Below are 14,304 nucleotides of genomic sequence, written 5' to 3' on the forward strand. Positions count from 1 at the left end.
AAGGTAAGGTCACAAATCCGGGAGCCACTTAATGCGGTAGTTCAGTCCTCTTGCAAATGGTCTGGGTTGGTGCTCAGTTCCAGAGCTTGTATGATGCCATCCAGTCTCATTGCATTACTGTTTCTTCCCCACAAGCAGCTGGAGGGAGGGCCACCTGTGAGTGCATTTACCACACCCTGCGCAGGAGTGCATTGGGTTTGGTGTCACTCCTGCTTCTGGCAGTGTGAGATCTCCCACAGCTGCTTCCCACCCTCTTAGGGTTTGAGTGGGCAGCAGCGGGGGGGGGGCCTGCACAGCATCTGCTTCCTCCAGAACACAGAGTTAACTAACCTTTAGCTGCTGCCCTGTGTGTATTTAACTTTCTTATCAGGCTGAGGCTGTTGCAAAACCGTTGTGGTCAAGGGCAGGATCCACAGAAGGTTGGTAGTAAAACCAGCCCTCCATGCTGCAGCTTCACACATGATCTTGCCTGCAACTTTCCACTTGACAACCTGCATCCATTTAGTTGCTTCCCTTTCTTCAGAGATTTGGGGCTCTCTGATGCCCTAGGCCTTGGCTAGCACAAAGAGGCTGCAAAGCAACTGTAATGCTCCTGGAGAATACCCATGGAGCCCAGAGCCTCTCATTCCTGTGCTTGGCTGTTCTCCAGCTGCCATGATACTCATGGTGGCCATGGCATGCAGGGTGCAAGCTTGGGCAGATCTCGTGTCTGCCTTGGTCAAGGGTAAGGCCTGAAATAGGTCCTAGGGCTCTGCACCAGCCCAGGGATGAGCTGGGGGCCTCCAAAGGCTAATGTAGTCCGGGGGCTGGCAAGATTCTGGCCTTGCCCCACCTCAGTTTGTAAAGATGGAGTGGCCAGATGGTGTCCTGGCCAGGAAGCTGAGCTACACCCTTCCCCATCCCCCAACCACCTCCAGAAGGAAGTCAAGGGCAAACCATTGCCCTTCCGTCGTTAGTGTGTTTTTGTGTGTGTGGATCTCTACCAGCAGTAATGCAGGTGGTAAAGCTGTACCTAGAGATACTCCTCCCTAAGAATGTATGAGTGTCCTGGCCCCTCTCCAGGAACAGACCAGAGTCTCTGCAGCAGTGCCCAGAGAGGACAGCCATGCCTCTTAGCTGCTCTCTTTTTCAGATAGCCATTCAAACTTGGTCTGGCACAAACTTAGGAAAATGTTCCTCCCCTTCCCCTGGACAAAGCTTCCAAATTGGTCACCTGCCCTGATCCTCTGACCTCTTCTGTGAGCTAGTGAAGATCTCTGAAGGGTTGCAGCAGGGTTCCTGCTTGCAGTGCTAAACCAGGTGCCCTTACGTGATAGAGGTGAGACCAATTCTCCCCCACCCCAGTCCACACACCCCTTTAGCCTGCAGTAGTGAACGGGAAGGGATGAGCTTGGGAAGGGGCAAGAGGAATTTTATGTGGAGGATCTTCCCTGGGTAGGGGTGAAAGACCCAGTGGGAGAAGGGGAGCAAGATGCAGCCCTCTGGAGAGAGCAGGTAGCCATGGCAGCATGGAGTGTTGCACCATTATCCGCTGTCTCCTTGGAACAGTAAAGCATAACCCCTGGCGGGGGGGAGCGGGGACTGACTAGCAGGTCTGTCCCTCCCCATCTCCCATGCCAGTGCACTTCCAGCAGCCAGCTGGTTGCAGAGGACCTTGGTGAATGATTCACCAGGTGAGGGGGTTGCTGCAGCCTGCTCCCCTGCCAGGCAGGTGTGGGGCACTGTCTCTAGTGCTAAATAGAAACAATAGCTTTGTTCTGGGCAGGTCAGCCGCTCCCAATCAATCCAGCGAGGAACAAGATCGGCACCAATGGAGCCCTGAGCCTGTCGGCGCCATGTGGTGGCTCTGTCCTGCTCCTGAGGCTCCATGCGGTGTGCTGTGGACTTCAGGAGAGCTGCCCTGGGCCTTTAGCTTTCACTTGCCCTGGGCTGTCTCGCCCACCTCCCTCCCCAGCCCCAGGGCTGGGAGGATTCCCCATTGTGCTGTCTAGTGTCGGTCCTGCCGGCAGTACCCTCCAGTAATTAAGAGCCTGGGGGTGCAGGTAGAGCTCTAAGGCTTATGGGGCGTTAGCAGCTGAGGTGGTACCTGGGCTGGGAGGTGCCTGGCCCCCAGCATGTTGAATTTTTTCTCCTAACCTCATTGGGGGAGGGGGTATGCTCATGACAAATGCCAGTCTCTGCCCTGCCTCCCCAAACTTCAAAGCTTCTCTATGAATTGATAGAGTGGTGCCTCTCTCCAGAGGCTCTAGCAGTCCATGGCAAACATGGACAGCCCCAGACACCTGTGATGGAAGATACTATAGCAGGGGAGTGATAGAACCCAGAGTCCTGATTCTCTGACCACGCAACAGCCCGGCCTTGTAAGCAGGGTGATGGCTGCCTCAGGTCTGGATTTCAACCCCTCTTGAGAAGTGGGATGTGGTTTTTTTCCCACTGACTTATAGAGCAAAATATTTTGCTCAGGGAAGTTCCCCTCCCAGAAGCAGTGCTCTGCGCCAGGCTTTCCCTCCTGCCTGCGCTTAGTGTCCTGCAGCAAATAACTGTTGAACCAGCCAACAAATGGGCTGCAGGTGTCTTCTGCATTGGCTGTGTATTCATTAACTCAAGTAGCTATTAATTTTTACACCCACATCCAGACGTTAACCCTTTGCCCTCCTGGCCTGCTGTTGAGCAAGAGTGAAGCAGAAACAGAGTGCGGTGGGAGACGGAAGGCTGTGATCGTGGTATACAACCAGTGTGTCTTGGTGGCATCTGCTGCTATGCTTCTGAGCCTGTTTAGGCTGCTGAGCCTGTGATTAGGACCCCCTCTGATTTCTAGACCAAAATCTGTTTAATTGGGGTAGAGGTTCTGTAGATTGGCAGGATGCAGTGTGACAGGTGGCTGGGGAGTCCTCTGACCATTAGCCCAGAGCATGTTGGGTAACACTTTGAAGGGTGCCCCAGCGCCACTTTCAAGAGTGATTTGAGCCTGAATCTCTTTCCCTTGGGTACCCTTGAAAACTACCCATTTCTGCTACAGGCTGTTTTAATATTAAATACTTTCTCGGAGGTTCTCTTTGATCAGTTGAGTCCCCACCCACGCCTGTGTGCGCATTCTGCCGGTTTATAATAGTTGGTTAAGGTCACTCTGCCAGTGCCCTGAACACCCCTGCCCTGTTTACGTACAATGTAGAGAGATGTTGGACATGCAGCTAAGGGGTGGCCTCTGAGCCATTGTCTACACTAGGACACATCCCTACACTCCATTGTTGCCACAGTCAGTTCAGTGCCTTAGAGCTGCAGCTCGAGTTGTCCCGACACTGTGCACAGACCAGCAGCGAGAACAGCCGAGTGAGACTGCTGATCTAAAATGCAGATGCTCCCCTGCAGCACTGCCCGCACCAGTGTTATGGTAGACATGGCTTGCTGGCTGCACTAGCCTGGCGATTCCATCTGTGGCTGCTGGCTCCAGCCCAGCTTGGAGAGACCACACGGCTGGGAGCTGGACCCTATGGTTCTCATGGGCTCTGTTTTCAGGCTGCTGGATGCAGTCTCCTTTGCTTTCGCTTGCAATCAAGTCATGGCTCTCCTCTACCATGAAGGTCACTGAAACTGGGAGGAAGGTAGCAACATGCCATCCTCCCTTTAATGGGAAGGGGGGCCTAACTATTGCCTCCAGAAAATACAATAGCACCCTCCATTCTTCCAGTTGGTTCCTTCCCAGCCATCTCCCTGACCCTGTTAACTGTTCAGGGCTCTATTGAGGAGGATTTCCCATAGCTGAGCTTCCTCAGTGATGTGTAGGACAGATACCCTACTAGCAACTGTAAAGCATTCTCCTCAGGCTGATCCTCCTTTCCCCAGGGCTAATTGTGGAAGAGTGCTTGGCATTTGGCTTTGTTTTGGGGTCTCTGTGGTGACAGGTTTGGGAAGGGGGACACATACCTCAAGCACCATGTGCTAAACTTTCACTTCACAGAACCTTGGTTTCATATCTGCCTTGGCTCATGAGGGAGGAGATAAATTTGGTGGGATTTAACTTGGCTCCTAGCAGATCACAAATAAGCAGGAAAGGCTCAAGACTGGAATAGCAAGGGGGGCCTTTGCAGGTCAGGAACAGATGTAGGTGCACTGGAAGGAAGGATTCTGTCCTGTCCTGGTCTTGCACCAGCTTCTCTCCTTGCTTTTAAGTACAAATACATACAAAGCACTTTGCTTAGTATGTGGGGAGGGAGTTGACAGGGCTGGTGATATTTGCTCCAATCCTGTAGCATCGGTACCTTTAGAAGGATGGCCATATGCAGCATCACTGTGGGGGTGGAAACACAAGTAGCACCAGCCTCCCACTTAAGTAAGCTTGTCTGCCAAGTAAGGGTTGATTTGAGACGCTCTGTTGAAGCATCTGACTTGGTTCAGGGTCTCAGCGTTTTCAGTACAATAGAGGGAAACCCCACCCTTCTTCGTCTGACTGAGAATCTGCCACCTACCACCTGGCCTTATCCCTGGCTCTGCCCTTCATATGGGTGGTGTGGGGGCTTTTGCCCCAGTTACCCATCATGGGTGCCACCTCTAATCCTTACTGCAAAACATCTCCAGACTGGGGCTAGATAATCTGCTCCTTCCTGCTGTCTGAGAGCTGACATTCAAAGGGTTAATGTGGGGAACCTAATTGAGGTGGTGTGGTGAGATGAATCTAATCTGTAGCACTCTGTTTAGATCCTCTGCTGGGATTCCCTTCCCATACTCCCTGTTTGTCTCGCTTTTTGTTATAAATACTGCAGCATTTGAATTGAGTAATTGCCCTCTGATTTCCTGGACAGCAGCCTCTCTGATTCTCCTTTGCTGCCAAGCTCCAGGGCCTTAATTGGGTGCTTGGAAGTTGGGAGCATTCCCAGTTCCAGGAATCTAAGGCTGAGCTGCTGTGCCCTCCAGGCCAAAGCCAGGAGCGATGAATTCTCCCCAAGCAGAGGGAGCCGCAGCCCTCCGCTCCATTCTAGCGGCAGCTATTAAAAGCAGCTGCAGCTAGCAGGGGTCAAAGCCCTGCTTCCCTGACTGTATGAGGGCACCATGAGACCCCAAACTGGCTACATCCTTGTGTAGTTAACAGTTCAACTAAAGTGGCTCTTAGAGAAACCGCTGTTTGCACCAGCGAGGGACGCAATCTAACCCCTGCCAGCTGTGTTCAAGCATGGTTCTAATCTTGGTGTGAGTAGGGCCTAAGTGTCAATTAAATAACTCCAAGCCAAGCTGCTGCTGGAGCAGTTCTGAGATCCCCGTAGAGGTGTGAAGGAGAGGGGGAGGGCTGTACCTGCTATGGTGGGGCTCTGAGATGAGCTGCGGGACATAGGGGCTACGTGCCAGGCTCTCCATGTAACTGAGTGAAGGCAACTTCTGGGGCTGGTTCTGGGGCCTGTTCTCTGCTTTAACGCCCCCTTGGCACTTGCTGCCACAGCATCAGGTGATCTGCTCAAAACGTCCGTCCTATAAATAGCGACAATCACAGCTGCGCTGCTTGTACAGCCCCCAGCACAGTGGGGTTCTGGTTCTTGCCTGGGGCTTGTAGGTGCTACTGTAACACACCTACTGAATACTGTCCTGACTTGAAACACAAGACAAAGCAAGGGTCTGGGAGGGAGAGATGCTAACACTTGCAGCCTCGCCTGCCTGCATTCCAATGGAAAATGACAGGCCAGTGAGCCTGGAACATTGGTGGAAATGCAGCTGGAGTAGCCCAGGGCCTTGGTAACTCTGGGGAGAGTCTTTGTGTGACTCTTTCCTGCCTGTGGAGCAGCGAGCCCAGGTACTGAAGATGGGGCTGTGCATGTTCTCTGCTCTGGTCTCCTCCTCCAGAGCAGAGCCAGATTTCGGGGAGGGGATGTTCCTCAGCAGCCTCCTTCAGGTCAGGGAGACTTGAGGCCTCTTGCCCAGGGGATGCTGCAGGCTTGTAGCGCCTCATCGCTATTTGGAGGCATTGCCATGGTGTGCAGCCTGAAAAGGGTGTTCTCACCTCCACACATGCGCTTCCAGTTTGTGCGGATGGTTGGAGTCCCACCGCCTCGCAAAGTGTCAGTGAGGAACAAGGATGCTGGGGTTACTGGAGAGAAGCGGGCCGCAGCAGAGGCTGGTGCTAGGTGGCTATTGCATTGGCCTTTCTTCTGAGGACTTCAGTCCAAACCCTGCCTTGGTCCTAAGTGGAAATGAGCTGGAACCAAATAAACCACGTCAGAGCGTTCCTGGCCTTAACCTGCCCCACTCCAACAGAAACTGTTGGTAATGCTAAGAGGCAGGGGTGCTGCAAGTCATGATCTAGGTATATTGGCAGAGCTGCAGGGGGAGCCCAGGACTGGACTCGCAGGGGGGCTGTGGTTGGCATTGAGGGGCATTAGCAGAGATATGGGGGGATTCTAGGGCGGGCATATCAGGGGCTACAGGTCAGGTTCACTAACTGGCTGCACACCCCTTGCTTCATTATGTCACTTCAGTGTCTTCCCCCACCCCTTTACTGCCATTATGGCAGATCCACTATAGCACACTGTGTGTGTGTGTGTGTGTGTGTGTGTGTGTGTGTGTGTGTATATATATATATATATATATATATACACACCCCCTACACAAAACTATCACCCCAGGGGATGCCGCTGTCCATCTGCTGTCCCCAGGCATTTCTGAGCTGGCAAGAAAGCTGCACAGTGCTAATGGGAAGGGGATTTACAACCTCTGGTTTTTAGCGCTGCAGTCTTGGAATAATCCCTATGGCATTCTTCCCCTCGGCCTTGCCCCATGGGCCTGGCCGGCCTCCCTTGAGGGAGGTCTAGTAGCCAGCCCTGAGCCCAGCAGAGCTCGTCAGCTGACTTGGGCCTAGCAGTGTTCCTCATCGCTTCCCCTTCCAGCCCTCTCTGCAGGCCTGCTCAAGCACTGATGAGTGATGGGGCACTGTTTGTACAGTGCCCCAACTCGAAGAGGGGGTCCTGGTCCGTGCTGGGCTCCCAGGAGCTCACAAACGATGCATAAGATAGGACAGCAGGTGGCTACCACCAGATGTGGGAGGAGTACAAGGACAATGACAACAAGGGCCAGCATCCTGGGCAGGGGTCCCAGCAGCCTAGGTGGCCAGAAAGCTCCTTTTCCATGAAGACCTAGTGGCACAAATGGGTCCCTCAGCTGAGGGCCCTAGAAGAGTGGAGCAGAGGTGAGGAACTGATGCTGGGCAGCAAGAGGAACAGGAAACTGGCGGCCTGTCACCTGCCAAGAATCTGTCCAGATGAGTGTGTGTGTATGGTGGCGGGAGAGACATCGCCTCCCGTTTGTTTAAACCCCCCAGCTGGGTGGAGGGGACTAGGACGAGCTCTCGCCCTGTCCCACAACCAGGGTTGTCTCTGGAATTGCCAGGAGTCTGCAGTGCCACCTGCTGGACTGGAACATGAATAGCAGGAGTAGTTTTCGAGCAGTCCCAATGCAGCCTTTTTCAGGCAGTATGTAGGATTGGCTGGGCCAGGACTGTCTGACATCCCGCTAATGCTGTGACCCTTCAGGACAGGCAGCGAGGACTACACAATTGAAACTGCCTGGTGGAATCCTAGGTGGGCAGAACGTAAATAGCCTGGATGTCCTGGCCGGATTCTAGCTGCCCCTTGTGAAAAGGGCTGTGGGATCGATGATCACAAAGATGGCCTCTCCAGCAGCAGCATGCAGAACCAGGCTATGGGCCTGGCACGCTAGAGTAGCACCCGGTGCACCTAGACAATTTCACTGAGGTTTGGTCCAGGTGAGGTCCTGCTGGGGCTGTAGCCCCGGGATTGTGAAGGTCCTGGCTCTGGTCTCTGCTGCACTAATGGGTGTGATGCAACTGGTTTTGTGTGGGGGACGCTCTTAATGGGTTGAAACCTGCTCACCGGGGGAAGACCTGTGTGACTGGCGTGGGCAGGCTCCCGTCTGGACAAGGAGCCCCCTGGCACTGTTCTAATTCCAAATTTCCTCTTGTAGATCAAGTACCATGAAGAGTTTGAGAAGAGCAGGATGGGCCCAAGTGGCGGTGAGGGTGGTGAGATGGAACGCAGGAACTCCCAGGATAGTGCCAACTACAGGAGACCTGTGGAACAGCATCAGCCGCCCCCTCCTGTCCAGCCCAGCAGCCCTGGTAAGGAGCTCTGAATGCTCTCTGGTTACGCAGATCGTGGCCTGTCTCCTGCACAACCTCCTGCTTCTGCCTTCGTCTTCTGACACTGGTGCCCCAAAGAGGCCAGGCTTCAGTTCTCTGGCCGCAGTGGGACTACTGAAGTCCATGCCCAGTGGTGCAGAACTTCTTCCCAACATGAATGCGCACTTGTGGCTCCCCCTTAAAGGTCTTCCTCCCCCCCCGCCTCCCCGGACTATGAATGAGGCTTGTTCCAAAGAAGGGCAGCATCCCTGAGAAATGCAGGGCGCTGGGGTCTCCATAACCCAATACTCTTTGGCAGTTTGCCATGACTAACGAGGCCTGTTTCTTTCCCAGCCTACCAGCAGCAGCAGCCTCCATCTCAGTCCTATGGCTTCAAGGAGCCTGCAGCACTGGTCTCTACACAGCGTAATGTCCCTTCTGGAGGAGGAGGAGTGAGTATAGCCCAAAGGGTGGCAATAGTGCTTAACTTACCAAACGCTGACACTAGTTGGCGGGATCCCAGTAGTGGCCGCTAGTTCCGGTCAGTGTTTTGCTCCAGTCATGCAACCTATCCCAGTGGCTGCAAACCCTCTTGCTTGGGGGTGAGGGTCAGGTAGATGGGGGGCCCACCCCTCATGCTATCCTGCAGCCATTATCAGGACTCATGCTCCTTGGCGCCGGTTACTTTGCCTTTTGGCTGCCCTCTAACTAAGGTGCATGGTGGGGGAAGAGCTCGAACTCTGCCTCCTGAGCCCCCCGGCCCAGTGTCTGGCCTGCTGTGAGCTGGGCCCAGCACCGCAGCTCGCTGACCAGCGGAGCTGTTGCTGCAGAGCTCAGGAGTGGATCCTTCAAAGCTCAGTGCCCCTCGACTCCCCTTGATTGCAAGCTCTTCCCCATAGAAAGCCCAACTGCTCTGGGGTGGGGGGGGGCTCTGCTGGCTGGAAGGAGAGCAGGGGCAGTTGCCATGAACGGGCTGCGGGGGAGCTAGAGCCCCCCGTGTGTTGCTGACCCTCCTCTCCCTGCCCCCCAGAAGCGGTTCCGTGCAGTCTATGACTACAACGCTGCTGATGAAGACGAGGTCTCCTTCCAAGATGGGGACACCATCGTTAACGTGCAGCAGATCGACGATGGCTGGATGTACGGCACGGTTGAGCGCACTGGGGACACCGGCATGCTCCCTGCCAACTACGTGGAGGCCATCTAAGCTGTGGCCCGGGGGCGTGGAGTGACACCCAAGGCCCTCTGTCATGTCTCTCTCGCCCAGCATCCCTTCTCCGCCTTGTTCTGCCATTACTCCATCAGAGCTGCACCCCTCGCCCATCAGTACTCTGCAGCGGGCTCTGGTTTCTCTTGCCAATTTAGCTTTGTTTTGTAGGTCTTATAGCTCTGTTGGGACTAGGTGGGAGACCTGTCCAGGGGCCACTCGGGCTGGCCCCAACATTGCAGCTTTCCTCTTCTAATCTCTTCACCCCTATCTTTCTGAAGGGATGGGAGCCTAGCTACCAGGCGCATGCCCTGTATCCCCAGGGAATATGAGGGAAGCAACTGGAATAGCTGCGATCCTGAGCTAAGAAAGGATCCCAGCTGACCCATCTGATAAGACCAAACCCATCCACTTCTGCTGGGGACCAATCCAAGCAGCTGGAGTGGCAGCAAGGGACCAATGACTAGTGTGTGTCCCCTTAACAGCAAGTTAAGGGAGGGGGGTTAGTAGGGATCCCCCTCTCTAGAGCCATAAGTACCTCCCAACTGGAGGGAGGGGTTAGCTAGCACCAGGGAAGCCTGCAGGGATCTCTCATTGGGCCATCCCCAGTCGCCTCTCCCACCTCATCACCTCCGTTAAATGTTTCCATTCAGTCTCTTGCTCTCTCTCTCCCTCCCACTTCCCATTTTTTCACTCTTAAAACTTCATATAAAGTCAAAACTTAAACAAAAAATATTAGTTCCAAAGAATCTAAGATCAATTTTCAACTTTTTTTTTTTTTTAAATCTGTGTTTTCACTCTGTTCCTCTAGAGTTTTCCTTGGCTGTTGTCACTGCCTGCAGAGGTGCTGGGATCCCCAGGGTCTGACTGGGACAGAGGCAGAAGTGGCAGGCGATGGGGCTTTGGGGCTGTGGTCCTTTGAACAGGGTAGGGCTCTCAGAAGCAGCATCGCACAGTGAGCTACCCTGGATTGGGTCAACTCATCTCAGGACTATCTCTACACTCTGTGGGGTGATTGCTGCTGCCCTGGGAGTGAGGAGTAGCCCATGGGTTGCTTATGCTTGAGGCTGGATGGGCTGCTTGTGTTTGGACAGGGGCAGAGTGTGACTTCCTGCCTCCCCCCTGGTCATCCAGGAGTCCCCATGGGGGGTGGGGAGGAAAGCAATACCCAGAACCCCCTCTATTGGAATGGTATTTGGTTCTAGAGGGAAGGGCTCGTGCACCTTCCAATCAGCATCTGCATTTCACAGCAGCAAATTCCTTTTGATCCCTTACATAGAAGGGCTATTTCTCACCTTGCTCAGCAGCTTTCGGCCCAGGGTCACTGCTTACTCTCCCATCCCCGCTGCTGGATCAACACGCTGTCTGCGTGGCTCTGGGGAGCGGTTCCTAGTCTCTAGTGCACCACCCATTGCCCCCATGGCTGTTTGGAGCCACTGACTGCTCAGTCTGGCCCTGCTTTCATCCTATGCCCATGAACAAACTGAGCTGACCACGGGAGAAATTCTGCCACAAGTGGCTGGCGGAGATGTCATGAAAGAGGTGTGAGGTGTTTTTGAGGGGGCAAAGACCAGGGACTGGCTCTACCAAGTTCCAGTTAGTTTCTGCTTTGCACTGGCATGTGCCTCACTCAGCAGGAGCCACTACTGGGACTGTGGTTCTGGAGAGTGGGGCAGGGGCAGGGAGGTAGAACAAACCTCCCCACACAAAGTCAGCCAACCCTCAGCTGGAAGGAGGAGAGGGAGCCAGCCAGTTCCAGCTGTGCCTTTCCCAGGGGCAGCAGGGCCAGTTCCAATTCCATTCCAGTTTGAGCTAAGATGTTTTCAGCCTCCTCCCCGTGGAGGGGGAGAGTCAGTGGCAAAGGGACCAGGAAGGGCAATGAGCAGATACATTCCGCCTCCAGCTTCTCTGCATTCTCACTGGGTCCAGGCTGGTGGTAGATATTCCTGGCTGCTGCTGGCTTGGATCGCATCAGGGACCAAAACTTCAAAGCACATCCCCAACCCAACCCAATGTTTTGGGCCCAGGGGCCACTATAACTGGAAATCTATATGCAGGGAAGATGATACTGTGTTGTCCTTGGTTAAGGAAGCTGGGCATTGAGAATAGCTAGCTATGAATCCTCCCGTGTTTCCCCAGTGGATCAACTCTGCTGCCCTCTCTGCCTTGGCATGCTAAGACCCACTCCCTGGTGCCTTTCTCCCTCTCAACTGGAATTCCATGTAGCATGACTGCCCTCATTATCCCAGGGGAATCTGACCTGATGGTGCATTACAGGGGAGGCTCTTCAAGGTGCATCCAGTGAGGTGGTCTGTAAGGTCTAAGCAGACAGGCCTGGCTAAATGTTCTGTAATTTTTAATTGAGTTTTGATATCTGGCTTTAAGAGTCAATGTGGGGACTAAGCTGAGAAGCACGTCAGTTTCAGAGTCTTCCTGATGGGTGCCCCTTTCTCACTGAGCGCACTGGAGACCTCTGCTTGTTCCCAGTGCACTGTTCTGGGTTTACCCCTCTGTACACTTCCACTTCTGCTCTGTACACTCTTAACTTGGTGCTGCCCTTTCAGGGGAAGGGAGAAACGGGCTGCTAGGTTCTTAAAATGGGGAAGCCACCGCTGAAATATGGAAGAGAACTCCACACATGGCCTCTCCTCTTTCTCATGCGCTCGTTGTTTCACTTCCAGAAGCACAATAGAGATGCAGAAGGGTGCCTAAGGGACACTGAATTGAAGGTGAAATGTTTGCGTGAGGGCCTAAGGGGTGGGTGGCAGAAGCGAGCCCTGAAACATGTCCCTTCCTAGTCTCTCTGGTAGTTGCCATAGTGCTGAAGCTTTTATGGGCAAGAGGGTCTCTGGTCTCCTGTCCCCAGATCAATGTACTGTACTAAAAAGGTTGATGAGCTCTTCCATCACACTGGACGAGCCAGCTAGCAGCAGGCTGGGGGATAATGGTGAACCTTCTGTTTTTAACCAGCTTTTCTGTTCATCTGTGGGAGACTTGGGAGTGGCATGGGTGAAAGGGGATGCAATCAGCCTTGGGCAGAGCATAAAAGTGACAGTGATGGGCTGTAGGGAATTGAAATCCCTGTGGTGCTGAAACATGTGAGCACAAGACCTGGGGGAATGGAGAGGTGCACATTCCTGATCACTGATACTCTGTTCTTAGAGCCAGTTGTCTGGGGAGGGGGGGGGGGGAGTAAAAATGTGAATAAACCTTTTTTAATGGACCAAATAAAAACACAGGAAACTAAGTTTTTGGGCCTAAAACTTTTTTAATGCTACCTTGAAACTCTTGTCCCTCCCGTTCCCCTGCCTTCCCCCTCCCCTTTTTTTTCCTTCTGCCATGGAAAACAGACATCTTACTGCTTGATTTCTGCCTTCTCTCTGACTTATGCACTTTTTTGCCTTTTTTTTCATAGCTGAAAAAGTACCTAAACCTGTATTTAAAATAAATAAGTAAAATCTTAAAAAAAAAAAGATAAAGATAAAAGCTAAATTGCATCATTGTAACCATTTCATTAATGTGTTTTTGTGTTTAAACAAACAAGTCTTACATCTTAGCTTTCCAAGTTGCATTTCAGTACCAGGTTTAGATCTTTTTTTTATTATTATTATTGGTGGGTTTTTTGTCTGTATATTTCTTCTGGTGGGCCTGAACACCCCCCAGAAAATGAAATTTATTTGGCCTTTTTAACTGAACCATTCAATGGAACAAACCAACAAATTCTCTTCCCGGTTTATTCAAATTTAAAATAAAAGTATAATTTTTACCTACTGACTGCTCTGGTCTTAATTATGTTTTTAATTTTCCTCTGGCTTTAAACAGGTTACCAGCTGTGCTGGAAGAGGGAGGGCAAGTAACAAAGAGGAAATTAATTTGAATCAGTTTTTTTTTTTTTTTTTTGATTAAAAACAAAACTTTTTTCTGTGATGAGTGTGGTGCCCAGTGAAGTCTATTGGAAGCTAAATCAACATCCACACTTCTAGCTACCCGCAGGGTTCAGCTCTACCTCTGCCCCTGCTATGGAGGAGAATGGTTGTGCTTAGACCACTTACCTGGGCTTTCAGAGACCTGGGTTTCATTCCCAGCTCCACTGTGGACTCCCTGTGTGACTGTAGCCATGTCGCTTAGGCCCTGATCCTTTACAGGTATTGACGTTCCATTGAAATTGGTTACAAACCTAAACATCTCTTGAGGATCTGGGCCTTACACCAAACGTTTAGCTACCTGGCCCAAATTTTCAGAGCTCCACCACACTAGCTGTCTGGTAGCTCCCCCTGCACCCTGGTCTCCCTTATATCTGTTTGGTTAACCTCTGCCTTCAACCCCTCTGCAGAATGGGGAAAATACCTCTCTTCCCCACAGAGGGGAGGATAAATCTCTGAACAAGGTTCTCCAATACCATTGTCATGAGAGGTATAGAAGTCAGTAAGTTTAGCAAGGTAAAACATTTGGCAAAACATCCTGGCTTTCTATACCCTCTTTGTGGCAATGATCAATTGCTGCAGACATCAAGTTAATTGGCCAAATTGGAGACCTTTTCCTATAGAGGGGAAAACTCCTTTTCCAGTGTACCTGGTCATACTTGAACTTTGAATGCCTCTTAAGTAGCCCAGTATCCTATCTTCTGACAGTGGTCAATGATAGATGCTTCAGAGGCAGTGAACAGAACAGGGTGATTTATTGAGTGATCTAGCCCCTGTTGCCCGTTTCCAGCTTCTAGCAGTCAGAGGTTTAGGGACACCTAGAGCATAGGGCTGCATCCCTGACTATCTTGGCTGATGGACATATCCTCCATGAACATAGCTAATTCTAGGTTTCAGAGTAGCAGCCGTGTTAGTCTGTATTCACAAAAAGAAAAGGAGTACTTGTGGCACCTTAGAGCCTAACAAATTTATTTGAGCATAAGCCTTTGTGAGCTACAGCATCCAATGAAGTGAGCTGTAGCTCACGAAAGCTTATGCTCAAATAAATTTGTTAGTCTCTA

At 52.1% G+C, this 14,304-nt stretch overlaps 1 protein-coding gene across 1 annotated transcript in view; it reads left to right on the forward strand.

The window, feature by feature from the left end:
- Window positions 1–13,086, forward strand: part of LASP1 (LIM and SH3 protein 1) — a 55,698-nt gene extending 42,612 nt beyond the window's left edge. The window contains exons 5-7 of the mRNA XM_084615671.1: window positions 7,963–8,116; window positions 8,471–8,568; window positions 9,147–13,086. Of these exons, the coding sequence (XP_084471797.1) occupies window positions 7,963–8,116; window positions 8,471–8,568; window positions 9,147–9,320 (426 nt within the window). The 3' untranslated portion in view covers window positions 9,321–13,086. The remainder of the gene's footprint in view (window positions 1–7,962; window positions 8,117–8,470; window positions 8,569–9,146) is intronic.
- Window positions 13,087–14,304: the final 1,218 nt, after the last annotated feature.

The sequence above is a fragment of the Lepidochelys olivacea genome (assembly GCF_965140295.1).
Source record: "Lepidochelys olivacea isolate rLepOli2 genome assembly, chromosome: 27".
Classification (NCBI taxonomy): Eukaryota; Metazoa; Chordata; order Testudines; family Cheloniidae; genus Lepidochelys; species Lepidochelys olivacea.